The sequence below is a fragment of the Gopherus flavomarginatus genome, chromosome 10, assembly GCF_025201925.1.
Source record: "Gopherus flavomarginatus isolate rGopFla2 chromosome 10, rGopFla2.mat.asm, whole genome shotgun sequence".
NCBI lineage: Eukaryota > Metazoa > Chordata > Testudines > Testudinidae > Gopherus > Gopherus flavomarginatus.
In genome coordinates, this window is record NC_066626.1 from 10,976,001 (window position 1) to 10,991,870 (window position 15,870).

A 15,870-nucleotide genomic window follows, 5' to 3' on the forward strand; every position below is an offset into this window, starting at 1 on the left:
GTGTTTTGTCAGAGAAGATGATTTTGAACAGCGAACATCTGTTTAGTCAAAGACCGGGATCTTCAACAGAGCATTGGGTTCTGTGTCAAGTATCCTGTTCATCATGAAACTGTTCTGCTAGCACAAGAGCCTTCCCACCTGAGTTGGTTGAACTTTTTAAAGAAGATCCTAGTCTTTGTGAAACTGTTCAGGAAGTTCAGTGGTGGAATTCCTGGGCTGGCTGAATGGTTTTACAAGTTACAAGATCTGCAACAAAACAGCTACACTGACCAAGACGAGTTTCTTTGTGCACGTACCCAGCTTTCTCAATAGCAAATCCTGTTCTTCATAAAAGAAGCCATAGTTGTAATTAGCTATCTTGTTTCAATCTATTGTCATTATTCTTCATAACTGAATCCTTATGTGCAATGTTTAGCCAGCAAAAAGCATGAAAAAGTGTAGTTTTCTAAAAGAACAAATAACAAGTAGGCCTTAAATTTGCCGGATATATCCCTTTCATCTGTTTTACATGTATGACTACTGATCTTCAGACTTTATTGTCAATGTCTATAACGACAGAACCAGGACTGAAACTAGCAACAAATGCAGTTTTCTCTGAGTTTTAGCCAGCCCCACTCACTAAGATTTTGGAAAAGGTCAGAGCTTAGGGTATTACCTGCAAGCTTGACTCATGTCCTCCTTGTCCAGTAAAGTCAGCCAGGAAGGAAACAGGCATTGAGAATTCTGTTAATTGTCACATTATTTCTCATCACTCAGTTTCCAAGGAAGATTGTTGAGAAGATTGTGGTGAATCAACTCTGACAGTGTCTGGAGCCCTTGGGTTTCCTTGACCTATGAGAATCTGGTGTTAGGTCTGATTATGTTCTCATGTCCATGTTTTTTATTTTAGATCTGTCAGCAACTTTTGGTATTGTTGATGATACGGTATTCATGAATGCCTGTGATCCTGTCTAGGATAGAGAGAACAGCTCTTGGGTGGTTTTTCTCTTCCCTGATAGGACCCAGAGGGTAGTTGAGAACAAATGCTTCTTAGCCCTAATAGCTCTCTCATGGATGGGACCTCAGAGTTCCATTACTTCAGCTCTCCCCTTGAGTGTTAAGTATATGTGATCATTATGTGAGATAGGGTGGAAGTAAAGCTGCATTGTCTTCAATATGCCCATAATAAACAACTCTGTTCTGTCACATCTTGATGGTATAGTCTATCTGCTTTCCCAGTGTCTAGCCAAGATGAAGCTTAGATGAGAGGTAGCTTGCCAAGGCCCAGTCTGTCTGTATAAGAAAAGATAATGATGGTAGTGAGCTGGAGAAGACTGTGAGAGAAATTATGGAGGTTATATCCATTCTCTCAACTGAGAGAGCATGCTCACCAGTGCACAGTCAGATTCACAATTTGTGGGTTCTGTTACATCCTCCACTGCTTCTGGATGTCTAAGTGGTAGCTGTGGTCAAGAGTGCCTTTTTGCCAACTGCATGTTGGCTAGAAGGTTTCAAGCATTTCCTTTGAACATGGAACTTCCATAATCGTCCATGCCATTGTCATCTCCAAATTGGATCACTGCACTGTGTTCTGTGGAACTACTGTACATATGAAAACCATTCAGCTACTTCCAAATGCAATACTTTACATATTTAGCAATAAAAATAGCATCATTGCTCCATAGTCAGCATTGGCCTCCAATTTTGTTTCTAATTGAAATTCAAGATGTTGATTTTGATTACAAACCTCTAAATTCTGTGTTTTCTGACTGCCTTAAAGACAGCTTCTTTCCTCACATGATAGTATGTTGAGATCAGATGTGGTGCTGAAATTAAAAATCTCACGATTTAAACAAGCTGATAGTAGGTCATTTTCAAGGAGTTTTCCTTAAATCTGCAACTAGTCTTTACTCGCAGTCTGACAGACCATACGTTTATTGACGCTCAGGGAAAATTGCAAAGCCTTCTCTATTATTCCAGGCTTTCATTAAAGGGATACTACTTCTTTATTTTCGATGGCCATCATTGAATTTTATTTTGAAATTGTCCATTTTAAAATCTGAATGCTTTTTGTAATAAAACAAAATAAAATAATGTATATTCACCTAAAGCTGAGGGAAGAGCACATTTTTATAAATGTGAAAAATAAATAACTATTTCTGGTGTAATAAAGGTTTTTTATATGTTAATCAAGATGACTGATTTTTGTTGTATTTTGGTATTATTTTCAGGCCCAGTGATTAGGTCACTGAAATTAAGTATTTCTGAGATACAGGGATAAAAGCATTGACTCTCGTTTAGGACTTTAAAATGATATATGTTGAGATACAAACATTGAATCTTTCTGCCACTCATTTGTTCACCCAGGCCCAATTTTTCAAAATTGTCACTAATTTTGGGTCCTTCAGTTTTTAGGTTTTCAATTTAAGGTCCAAGAAACAAAACTCCAGTTGAGGTCATTAGGAGGTGTTCTGCGCAGCATCCTGGAAAATCAGATGCTAGATATCTCAAGTAGGGCACCAAGAGTTAGTGGACACTGGGAAATCTTGACCCTAATGCGTGGAGGATAAAAAATTAACAGTGTGGATGTTTTTTTTAATCCATCATATTAAATGCCAGTATTTAATAGTTGTTTCTTGTTTGATTCTCTCTAACATGTATTTCTGTGATTCTGCAGGTTTTAGCTGATGCTGTTGCACGCTTGGTTGTGGATAAATTCAGTGATCTGACTGATAATTTCACATCTCCCCATGCACGTAGAAAAGTTCTTGCTGGAATTGTCATGACAACAGGTAAAAAAACTAATCAGTACTACTTTTAAGTGTTCAGATGCCACGGTAATGGACACAATATAAATACCTTGATAGTTAGAAAACATTTATCTTTACACTTAATTTTTCTTTCCTCAAACTGCTCTGGGACATTTTTAATGCATAATCATAATGATGGAGTGAACAACAGAATAACTGAAGTCAAACCTTTGCAAGGTCTTTATTGTAGGCACTGTAGCAAAGTTCTTCTGGTAGTATCTCTGAAAGTGCTCCACTTCGGTGTGCATGTGCCACCAGTCGCCTTCTATCAGAGATTTTCAGTAGCAGTGCCCCTTCTGCCCACACTCGCTCTATGCACATCTTCATGCTCTGTACTGAGAATATATAGAGCTGCACAGGCAAACTTCCTTGAGTTCCTTCTTGATCACCTTCAGCCTGAGATGGAACATCGAGCATGCTTGCTTCACTTACGTGTAGTTAGTTAAACATAGCTTTTTTCTGTTTCTTAGTTTAGTTTAGTTGTAGTATTTAATTCAGGGAGTCTGTTGTTGGTTTTTCCCGTTTGTTCTTGAGGGGTTATTCTGGAATATGAGGTATGCCAGGATACCCAGATTTTGAGCACTGTCTTTCCTTCTGGAAATCTATCCTAATCAGTGACAGACACTCTCGGCTCCTCCATTGTTTGGGAGACATCCATAGACAAGCCAAATATAAGATCTGCTTCTCCTTCAAAAGCAGATCTTGTAAAAATAGAGAAATAAAATTTAAATTGTTAATGATGGAGCAAGACTGGCCACCGACGTAGGCTCTGAGAATCCCCCTGTACACCAATCTCCAAGCACATTTAGTGTCCCTCTACCTCTGGATCCTGGTCACCAAGACCCTCGATGGATACAGCACCTGTTTCTGCATCTGTGGTATCAAGAGGCTTGTGCAGTAAGACTGTGTTTTCTGACAAGAGGAGCAGGAATGTTAGGTCTCCTACTAAGAAGTTTCGTTCACCAATTGAAAAAACAGTTCTGGAGACCTCGGGTCCCAAAAGCTGTACTGTTGAGAATTTGAGTGGTTCCAGTACTGTGAAATCATCTAAGGCTTCCTGTAAAAGCCACTCTATCAATAAGCTGGATTTTGTACTGAAAACTTGTTCAGCATTGGATGGTCATGTTCATTCTAATTGACATTCAGCTTCAAAGAAGTCTGCACCATCAGACTCTACTGTATCTTTGGTATCCATACACTGTCCCTGACTGCTCTATTGGTACTGCCTGAGTCTGAACATACTCAGTGGAAGCATTTAGTGCCCACAGCACCGATGTATTCTAGATAAGTTCCTACTTTGGTACCGATGTCAGTCTCCACAGATCCTTCTCAACTCCATTCACACATCATCACTACTGCAGGAGTTAGATAGTTAAGAGATCTTTTTATGTTGGAGTCTCCATTACGCAGTGGTACCGAACATGGTACAGTTATCTGTACCATCATCTTCTGTGTTACAGACTTCACATTTTTCATCGAGACCTCCTGCTTCACCAGCATCAACCATCTAGGGTGAAAGTTATTACCTTCTCTGAAATATGTTGAGGATGATTCTTCAGACTCAAGTTTCAATTCAGGGATTTCCTCTTTACTCTAGAAGTCACTACTCTGCTACTTAGAGACTGTTGGGGACAGGCAATCTTGACCCCAGTTTAGTTGGTGTGACCAGTGATGGGTACCTTATCCTATGCTCTGGAGCCCTCCCAATGACCTTATTGGGATCCCTGGGCCCTATATCATCAACAATTCTTAAAGATCCCAAGTCCCTCTCAGAGGGAGCACAGGTAGAGGCATTCTCCTACATCTTCGCTACCATTTCATCAACCTGAACCATCAGAGAACTTTGAAGAGCAGGAGACAAGGGCTGACAAGGAAGTAACACTTCACACAAGTATTTCTTCATCATCGCCAGATGAGGCTGTAATGCCTCCACCATCTTCCATTGCAGATGAGTTTAGACAATTTCAGGAGCTGATGAAGGACGTGGCTGCAGTTGACTATCCTCTATGGAAGTACAGAGTACTGTTGAGGACCTTCCTTTTGATGTGTCAAGCTATTCTCTGAGTCTGCTGATGAGTTTCACACTTTGAAAGGTTTGCTCAAAACTCTTAAATCACTTACTCTACTGGAGCCTACAGTCTCACCCTCCTTTCCCAGCCCCCTTTTGGATACCATGTTTCCTATTTCCAACCTATATGGGAGAGAATAATATCCAAAAAATGGTTTTGGTCACAGTGCTTGATTATTCCATCCATTTCATCTCCATCCCTCCTTCCTTCCCCATCCCTTTTCAGGCATCGATCAATTACTGAGACAGAAAGTTGCCTTTCTTCTATGCTTACGGCCCACAGAACCAGCTCTAGTCCAGCACAGGAAAAAGGATTTCTATTACAAGTGCTTACTGGGTCCCAAAAAGAATGGAGGAAGGAGACCAATATTAGCTCAAACTGCATCTAAACAACTAAGTGAATCCACAAAAATTCAGGATGGTGACCCTTGCAGCTATAATTCGTTCTTTAGATTCCATTGATTGGTTTGTAACCCTTGACATGTATTTTCATGTCACAAGAGGTTTCTTCATTTTACAATCAACCACGATCATTCCCATTACCATGTGCTTCCGTGGACACGTTCGCAACCCTAAAAAAATCTCATTTCAAAGGATCAGGTAGGTCCTTGAAGCTCAGCAAGAAATTGTCTCCAGCTATTAGAATATATGGCAGCTGCTACCTTTGTAACCCAACACACCTGGATACATCTTCAGTGCTTCCAGGGATGGCTCAAGGCAGTTTATATGCCAAGCAAGCAGTCAAGACAAACAGATGTCTGTTCCCCATTGAGTTTTGGATTCAGTCAATTGGTGGTGGACCCCTTTAAAGTCTGTGCAAGAGTCCCTTTCTTTCAACCTCCTACTACCATGATTGTAAGATTATATATGTCTCTTTTGGGATGGGGAGAATATCTAGGGTGTCATACCATTCAAGGCAAATGGTCTTCTCAAGAGCATCTTCTTCAAATCAACATTCTAGAATTGAGAACAGTCAGAAATGCTTGCACTCATTTCCTTCCACTGATGAGAGTCAAATTTATCAAGGTCATTACAGACAACATGCCCTGCATGTTGTACATCAATCAACAGGGCGGGGCATGCTCTCCCTTGCTTTGTGCCGAAGGAATAAAACTCTAGAATTTGTGCTTCTTACCTCCCAGGTATACAGAACACCATGGCCAACAATCTCAGCAGGCACTTCTCTTGGACTCACAAGTCCTCAACAGCATATTTCTAACCACAAGGGGCTTCCAGAAGTGGATCTCTTTTTTGCCGCCCTCAACACAAAGTGCAAAAAATTCTTCATGAAAGTGGAATGCAATTGAAGCATCACTAGAAACACTGAAGTTGTAACCAGGTGTGTTTGGTTGCAAAGATACAAGCTGCCACTAGGAGATGCCTTCCTTATTTCAAGGATGAAGCGCTGCCTTTATGCATACCCACCCACACCATTGCTTTTGAAAGTACTGAACAAGATCAAGAAGGACAAGGCTAATATAATTTTAGTTGCACCAACTTGGCCAAGGTAAGTGTGATATCTTTACCTGATTTGACTTCTCATCCGCTGCTGAGAACTCCAACCAGTTGATGCCTATTGTCTCAGGATGCTGGTCAGACACTTCACCCCAAACTGGAAGTTCTGTAGTTGCAGGCATGGCTCCTAGATGGTTCAACTTCCTGTTCAATAGAGGTACAACAAATATTGTTAAATAATAGAAAAGCATCTGCGTGATATACTTATTGTCAGAAATGGAAGAGGTTTCCCCACTTTGTACCCATCAATGAGTTTCTCCTGTTCACTCTTGTCTTTCCACCATCGTGGGCTATCTTTTGAAATTTAAAATCTAAGGTCTTACTATGATATCCATTAAGATTCTCTTGGTGGCTGAAACAACACGATACTTCTGTGAAAGGTTTTTCAATTTTTGCTCACCCCACAACATCAAGATTCCTCACAGCACTGATTAATCTTTTTCCATAGATTAAGGAACCTACCCAAATATGGGACTTGAACTTTCTCCTTAGTTCCCTTACGAAACACCCCTTTGAGCCATTAGTTACGTTTTTGCAGCTTCACCTATCCATGAAAAAAGCTTTCTTGGTGACCATTACTTCTGCCCAGGGGGTCAGAGAACTGGGGTCTTTAATGGCAGATCCCTCCATCGCTTACAATATATTACAAGTAAGAAATTTCACTACGACCACATTCTAAGTTTCTATAGAAGCTGCCTTCTATACCTTGGATGTCAGAAGGGCGTTAGTCTTCTATCTGAACAGAGCCAAACCATTCAGAAAGTCTCTCAGACTGTTTGTTTCAACTGTAGACAGATCCAAGGGATCCACAATCTCCACTCAAAGATTTGAGGTGGATCTCTTGGCGTATTATCTCACATTATGAGTCTGCCAACATTCAGCCTCCTGGGTTGTAAGCCCATTCTACAGGGTTGCAATCTACTTCGGGTGGCATAACTGGAAGATGTTCTAGTTGTTAAATTTGCAGAACTGCAACGTATTGTCTCCACGCACTATGCTCTAGATCAGATGCTTCGATTGGCAATGCAGTTGTGTTCTCAGTATTAGACTCTGCCACAGTGCTCCCTCTTCCCTGTGGGGATAGTATTTGGGAGTCATCTGGACTGGAGCACCCACAGAGACGTTTCTCCAAAGGCAGAGAGGATACTTGCCTTGTGCAGTAGCTGGAGTTCTTTGAGATGTGTGTCCCTGTGGATGCGACACTGCTTCCCTTCTTCCCCTCTGATTCAGAGTTTCCTCTGTAGGACTTTTCAGTAGAAAAAGAACTGAGGTGGTTTGCCCATGCAGCTTTGTATATCCTCGGTGCAGGGCAAGAAGGTGTGTAGACCACAGGCACAGGCTTGAATTGGCACTGCTATCAAAAATCTCCAGTCGGAGGTGCATGCGCACCTGATGGGGAGCACCCAGAGGGACATACATCTTAAAGAACTCCAGTGTCTGCACAGGGTGAGTAACCTCTCCTTATTCCTGCAAACACCTCTCTTTTTCACTGAGCTGTTTCACCATCTCCAGATAAGTTAAGTGAATCTTCTAAGACAAACCACGTTCTATAAAATATACAAACCTTTTAAAATGCACTTTCAAAATAATTGTCAGGATGGTAAATTCATATATATCATTATACTACAATACATTTCATACATAAACTAGGTCATATACTGTTTGCCTTTTAAATCTTCTCAGTTCTTCTTCGAGTGATTGCTCGTATCAATTCCAGTTAGGTGTGTGTGCATGCCGCATGCACAAAAGTCGGAAACTTTTTCCCTAGCAGCTACTCATCAGGCCAGCTGGGGAGCCCCCTGGAGTAGCACCGTTATGGCGTTCTATATAAGACCCTGCTAGCCCAACCCCCCTTTAGTTCCTTCTTATCGCCCGTGACGGTTGTTGGAACAGTGGTCTCTTGGTTTCTTAAGTGCTCCACTAATCCCTAGCTTATCTTAATCGTTGTTAGTTAATTGTTAATGTTAGTGTAAGTGTTTTTTCTCTGTAGTGTTAAGTGTAGCTTAGTAGCTTAGTAGTTGAGGGCAGTTTAGCACTCATCAACTGCCCTGGGGGGCCCTAGGGCATGCCATTCCAGGGCTTCAAGCCTTGCAAGTCTTACAACAAGCCCATGCCCACAGGCGATCCCCACGACTCCTTCTTTAGGTGTCTGTGGGAGGGCCATCAGGCTGACAAGTGTAAAATCTATAAGGCATTCCAGCCACAGACAAGAAAAGAGAGGGAAATTTGACTCAAGCAACTCCTCGTGAAGTCTGCATTGAGGCCCTTTCAAGACGCAGGCCCAAGCACCTCAATGCGCAGTGCTCCCCCAGCGGTACTGATTACGGCACCACAGAAGATCCCACGCCCACCTTGGGACCGACGATCTCCCGGGCCCCAAAAACGCCAACCTCGGCACCTTTCCCATTTCCCGGTTGCTGGAAAGAAGCAAGCCTTGGGAGGACCCCTCATTAGAATCGAAGCAGTTGTTCAGGCCCGACTGATCAACACACCAGCCCTGCACAGGGTACCATTCAAGTGTAGGAGATTACATTGCCTTCCACTCCAGACACATTTGAGGCCACTAGAGGGCTCATCGAAATGACACCCCCGGTACTCCCGGTCCCAGCACTGGCCCCAGCCCGAGTTCCAGTACCATCCAAGGGCAATCTAGCGATGTTCGGTGATGCCCCTAGACCAGCATCTCCATGCCACTCGGAGTACCAGCATCATTCCAAGTCCTGGCACCACCCCAGGTACTGCTCCGACTCATGGCACCAGTTAGACTCGCGGCGCTGTTCTCACAGCCCCAACCCTCGGAGCCATTCCTGCTCGAGGTCGCAGTTGACTGCTGGAACGTGGTCCCACTTGAGGTCCTGGTCTCGCTCGGCAACCTCATGGCACTGTTCGGACCGCTGCCACACGGAACACCGATCTCCAACTCAACTGTTGCCATGGCACTGGTCCGCGGCCAGCTACTGCCCCCCATCGTGGCACCAGTCTCCTGAGCAGCACCACTCTCCATCACGACACCAGTCTCCATCACAGCACCAGTCAACCAAGTAGCACCGGACACTCAAGCGGCATCACTCTCCATCGTCGCACTGCTCTCCAACACGGCACCGTTCGCCAACACAGCACCAATACACATCTCGGCACTGCTCTTCATCACGTCACCATTTTTCATCGCGGCACCACTCTCGATCATGATCGACCTCACTGCGCCAATCACCACATGACCCTCGGCTACAAAGGGGCTCGGTGCCACCTTTACTCCCCTCACGCACCACCCCTCCTTGGCCGTTGTGGTCCCAATCCCCCTCAAGCAGGTCAGGGAAAGCTTCAGGGGCTTTGGACATTCCCCAGTCAGGCCCGGGAAGCCTCGGACAAGACCTCTCAGTGCCTAGTTGGCAGCCTCAGTGGCAATTCTGGATCCCTGGGCATATCATCAGGCCCAAGGCAGCCTCTCGGGGGCCCAGCCATTGTCACGCGTGGACACCTGTCCTCCCGAGGCGACCCTCAGCTGCCCCCCTCCGGATCCAGACCAGCCCACAGAGTCAGCACCCATGATAGAGGCTGCCCTGGGGGCCCAAGAGGAGATACCTGGGGCTGACTAAAGGCTATTTCCGCCTCAGCCCTCCCAGTCGATTCGTCTTCGTCCTCCCCTGATGAGGCCATGGCTGGCACGTCCATGTCTAGTTCACCTCCAATGGACTTTAGGGTCCTCCAAGAACTGCTTCGGCACGTGGCCCTTAATATGAACCTACAAGTTAAGGAGGTTGTGGAGGAGGAGAACCCCATGTTGGACATTTTGGGTCCTGAAGGACCTTCCGGGGTGGACCTCCCCATGAATAAGACTATCCAAAGTAATGCCAAGTTTCTCTGGCAAACTCCTGCCTCTACCCCTCCCACAGCCAAGGGGGTAGAAAGGAAATACTTTGTTCCCACCAGGGGCTGCGAGTATCTTTTCACTCACCCTGTCTCATGCTCGCTTGTGGGGGATGCAGTAAATGCCAGAGAAAGACAGGGCCAGCAAGGATCAGCGTCCAAATCAAAGGACGAGAAACGGCTGGACATTTTTGGGAGAAAGGTTTATTCTGCTGAGGGTCTCTCACTTAGGAACGCTAACCAGTTGGTGTTCCTCAGTAGATACAACTTTAACTCTTGGTCTTCGGTCCTAAAATTCCAAGATCTTCTCCCAGCGGAGGCTCATACGGAACTCGAGGCCATTGCTGAGAAAGGTAAATTGGTGGCCCGGACTTCCCTCCAGGGTTCCCTCAATGCGGCGGATGCAGCTACAGCTGCGTGCACTCTGGCTTCTGGCATTGCCATACGGCAGAATGCCTGGCTACAATCCTCAGGTCTCTCACCTGAGATTCAAAGCACTATCCAAGATCTCCCCTTTGATGGTCAAGGCCTGTTTGTGGAGCAAACCGATTCCCACTTGCATACCTTAAAGGACACGAGAAACACTATCAAATCCTTAGGTATGCATACCCCGGCTAACCAATGAAAGCTATTTAAACCCCAGACCACCCAGCAGTGCACCTTCCCGCCTAGACTGAGGCAGGACTTTTCTTGTTGGAGAAACAGATACTCTCAATGTAGACCATCTCACCACCCCTCCCCCCCTCCCCCGGACAGGGTCAAGGACAGTCTAAGCCTCCCCCAGACCCTCAGCGCTTGTTTTGAAGGTGCGTCCGAGGATAGACCTCACCCCGGACAGTTACCCATTTCTGAACCGTCTATCCTGTTTCTACCATGCCTGGCCCCATATTATCTTGGACCGTTGGATCCTCCGCACAGTGCACAAGGGATGTTCTATCCATTTTCATTCCATCCTGCCCTTCCATCCTCCTTCCCCGTCCCTCTTCAGGGACCCTTCTCACAAGCAACTCCTTGTCCAGGAGGTACAATCCCTCCTTACCGTAGGGACAGTGGAGGAAGTGCCCCAGGAACTCAGGGGCAAGGGATTCTACTCCCGTTATTTCCTTGTCCCCAAGGCAAAGGGAGGCCTAAGGCCTATTCTGGATTTCAGGGAGCTCAACAAGCACATCATCAACCTGAAGTTCTGTATGGTCTCCTTAGCCACTATCACTCCCTTGCTGGATCCGGGAGATTGGTATGCCACCCTCGATGTGAAAAATGCGTACTCTCTCACATTTTGATTATTCTGTCTCACATACGTTTCCTCCATTTCGTGGTGAGCAGGGCGCATTATCAGTTCACAGCCCTCCCATTCGGCTTGTGCACAGCCCCTCGTGTCTTTACCAAGTGCATGGCAGTCGTGGCAGCTTTCCTTTGCCGACACCATGTGTACGTCTTCCCATACATCGACGACTGGCTCATACGGGGCCAGTCTTACCAACAAGTCCGGTCTCAAGTACAACTGGTCACAGACATGTTTAGTCGCTTGGACATCATGCTGAATGTCAGCAAGTCTGTCCTCTCACCTACTCAAACAATAGAGTTCATCAGGGCAGTCCTGGACACAAACCAAGTGAGGGCCTTCCTCCCGGAGGCCTGACGCCTGGCTATAGCAAGCATAATTACCAGCCTCTGCAAATTTCCCACTACCACAGCAAGGCAGTGTCTCAGGTTGCTGGGTCACATGGCATCCTATACCTACATGGTGCAACACACCAGGCTAAGACTCAGGCCTCTGCAGACATGGCTGGCATCAGCTTATTGACCAGGACACGACAACCTAGAAATGATCCTCACGATCCCGAAGTGCACACTCAACTCTCTGCACTGGAGGCTGGATGGTGGGTGCCAGGGTCCCATTCCATCCCCCTCAGCCCACCTTAACTCTGGTTACAGACGCATATGCCCTGGGATGGGGGGTCCATTTTGGGAGCCTGACGACGCAGGGCTTATGGTAGGAAAGCGAGCTGTCATTGCACATCAATATCAGAATCGCTCAGGGCGATTCACCTTGCGTGCAAAGCCTTCCTTCCCCACTTGCAGGACCACTGTGTAGCAGTCCTAATGAACAACACCACAGCCATGTTCTACCTGAACAAACAAGGTGGAGCCTGCTTATCACCGCTCTGCCAAGAAGCCCTCCTTCTGTGGGACTTCTGCTTAGCCCACTCCATCACCCTTCAAGCCTCATACCTACCAGGTGTCCAGAACGTACTGGTGGACAGATTGAGCAGGCATTTTCTCATACACGAATGGTCGATACAGCTGGACATCATTCACTCTGTCTTCTGCATCTGGAGGCTTCCCCAAGTCGACTTGTTTGCTTTGCAGACCAACAGGAAATGCCCAACTTCCTCTTCCTTCCGGGGTCACAGCCCAGGATTGACAGCGAATGCCTTCCAAATCACATGGTCAGGCCAGTTGCTTTATGCCTTCCCATCGTTCCCGCTTGTCCACAAGGTGTTCCTCAAGGTCCGCCAGGACAAGGCGGATATCATACTGGTAGCTATGCCTGGCCACGCCAGTGTTGGTACCCGATCCTGCTGGACCTGTCAATTCAGGCTCCCCTACGTCTCTCTCTCAGCCCCGACCTCATCTCTCAGAACCACGGTCGCCTCCTGCACCTGGACCTTCGGTCACTCCACCTCACGGCCTGGAGGATCTGTGGCTGAACCAGGCTGAACACACCTGTTCAGACTCAGTAAGGTGGGTGCTCCTAGAAATTCGCAAGCCGTCGGCTAGGCTTACCTGCGAGGCTAAGTGGAATAGGTTTTCCTGCTGGTGCACTCAGCAGCAGGTGGCACCGCTCCAAGCTTCGATCCCATGCATCTTGGACTCTTGATGTTCTTAAAGGATCAGCACCTAACCTTTGGATCTCTTAAGGTTCACCTCTCAGCCATCTCTGTGTTTCACCCAGGCGTGGCCGGGCTCTCAGTATTCGCACACCCGGTTGTGCAGCGTTTCCTCAAAAGTCTGGAGAAAGTCAGTCCTCCAACGAAGCCACCCGTGCCTGCAGGGGACCTTAACTTGGTCCTCTCATGCCTTATAGGCCCTCCTTTCCAGCCGCTGGCCTCCTGCTCACTTCTTTATCTCTCCAGGAAGGTCATCTTCCTAGTGGCATCACTTCTGCCCGTTGGGTATCTGAACTACGGGCTCTCCCGTGTGTGCCGCCCTATACCCGCCCTGCACTGTTTTTCATAAAGATAAAGTTCAACTAAGAGCCCACCCGGCCTTTCTGCCGAAAGTGGTGTCCTGCTTCCATGGGAGCCAGGGTATCTTCCTGCCAGTTTTCTATCCAGAACCGCATGCTGACCTTCGGGAACAGCGTCTCCGTTCTCTGGATGTTAGAACGGTATTCGCCTTCTATATAGACCAAACAAAGCCCTTCCATAAAACAACCCAGTTATTTGTCGCCATCGTGGAGCGGATAAAAGACACTCCCATTTCCTCTCAGCAAATATCTTTGTGGCTCACCAGGTGTATTTGTACTTGCTACAGCTTGGCAAACGTCCCTCCGCCTGCTGTCACGGCTCATTCCACGAGAGCTCAGGCATTGTCAGCTGCCTTTCTGGCACACATTCCCCTCCAGGACATTTGCAGGGCTGCCATGTGGGCCTCGGTTCACCCCTTCACATCCCATTATGCCAGTGTTCAGCATCCTTGGGATGATGCAGCCTTTGCAGAGCAATTCTTCAATCTGCGGTTCCTTGACTCTGACCCCACCTCCGAGGTAAGGCTTGGGAGTCACCTAACTGGAACTGATATGAGCAATCACTCGAAGAAGGAAAAAAGAATGGTTACTTACCTTTCTGTGACTGTTGTTCTTCGAGATGTGTTGCTCATATCTATTCCTTCCCCTTCCACCTTCCCCTCTGTCGGAGTAGCCGGCAAGAAGGAATTGAAGAGGGGTCGGGCCAGCAGGGTCTTATATAGAACGCCATATTGGTGCCACCGCAGCCGGCCCAACGGATAGCTGCTAGGGAAAAAGTTTCCGACTTCCGTGCACGCAGCGCACAGACACACCTAACTGGAATAGATATGAGCAACACATCTGGAAGAACAAGAACATTGCCAAGTATACAAAGTACCATAAGAGTCTGAACTTCTGTTTCCTGCTCATCTTATTAGTGAGTTTGAATGAGAGAAGTTTTGCTTTCCTGATCACTTTTGAAATTCATTTTATTGCCAGTTTTATGAATTATTAGTGAAGAGTCAAGCCTCATAAAGGAGAAAAACTAAAACTGAATGTTGTAATGTACAAAATCCCATTTTGTCTAAGTATTACACAACAGGTAAAACAAAGAGTGTCTGCTGTGCACTGATTGATTTAAAGGCTTTTAGATGGTTGGCTTGGGCTATTTTTTGTTTCCTTTCCCACATACATTTTATTTTGGGCTGGTTTTAAATACAAAATCTAACTGGGGCAGAATTAACAGAATGTATGAACAATAGGGGAACCACCTGTCCTGAGTGTCAAAGGACATTCTGTAATGTGTCATAAAATCTGTCCAATAAGGGGTTTCTAAGAAGTATTTGGTATATTCCCAGGCAATAACCATGCAGAAGACCGTATATGTTTGTATCACAGTATGGGGCCAGATTCTCTCCTCCATCAAGATATATAGTTGATGCAGGAAGATCAGCAAGGAGCTGGTTTGTGGTTGCCTAATTCTCAAGCTGACCCAGCCCTAGCCTCATACAGAAACTAGCTATGATTAAGGAACCATATACTTGTGAATTGCCAGAACTCCATCTCTCCCTCTCCCCATCCTTGACATATACCCTACTCAGTGGTTCTCAAACTTCATTGCACCGTGACACTCTTCTGACAACAAAAATTACGACATGACTCCAGGATGGGGGTCAAAGCCCAAGCCCAAGTCCCACCACCTCGGGCAGGAAGGCCAAAGCCCAAGCCCAAGGTCTTCAGCCCTGCGCAAGGGGCCTGTTACCTAAGCTCTGCTGCCTATGGTTGAAGCCCTCGGGCTTCAGCTCTGTCCTGGGCCCCAGCAGGACTCAGGCAGCCCTGGTGACCCCATTAAAATGGGGTCATGACAAACTTTGGGGTCCCAACCCACAGTTTGAGAACCACTGCCCTACATGGAGGAGTGATGGAAACAGCTGGCATAGAAGTTGGCTCTGCTGACTCTATGTGACTTGAGAATTCCCCTCTTCTGGGAACATAGCAGGTGTCGTTTGCCAGATGTGGTCAGGTTCCGGTTCCTTTACAATAAGTCAAACATCACAAGGAACCAAATCACAAATGAAAATGTGGCCCATGATTTTTTACCTTAAGAAAAGGAGTTTAGTGTTTTGTCCTTTCTCAGTATTTTTCGTGCAGTTGTCCTTTATTTCATCCAAAACACAGACAGTCATCCTAAGAGACAGTACACAAGATATTTTGCTAAATTTGCATATTAAGTTGTGTGTGCAAAGTTATTATATCAGAAATCAAGTCTTTGGATGTGCTATACAGCTCTGCTTTGCTATTCAAAATTATTAAATGTTCAAAAACCTAGTTTGCTAGTCGCAGTTTTAAAAATCTAATTATATCTTCCCTGTGGTCCTCATATTTTACTTCCCTGGCATACT

General features: G+C 46.0%; 1 protein-coding gene across 15 annotated transcripts in view; it reads left to right on the forward strand.

Annotated features, from left to right (window-relative positions):
* Positions 1–15,870, forward strand: part of ADARB1 (adenosine deaminase RNA specific B1) — a 277,040-nt gene that overhangs the window by 205,877 nt on the left and 55,293 nt on the right. For all 15 annotated transcript variants that reach the window (XM_050916505.1, XM_050916511.1, XM_050916509.1 and 12 more), the window contains one exon: positions 2,657–2,771. In XM_050916505.1, coding sequence (XP_050772462.1) covers positions 2,657–2,771 — 115 coding nt within the window. The remainder of the gene's footprint in view (positions 1–2,656; positions 2,772–15,870) is intronic.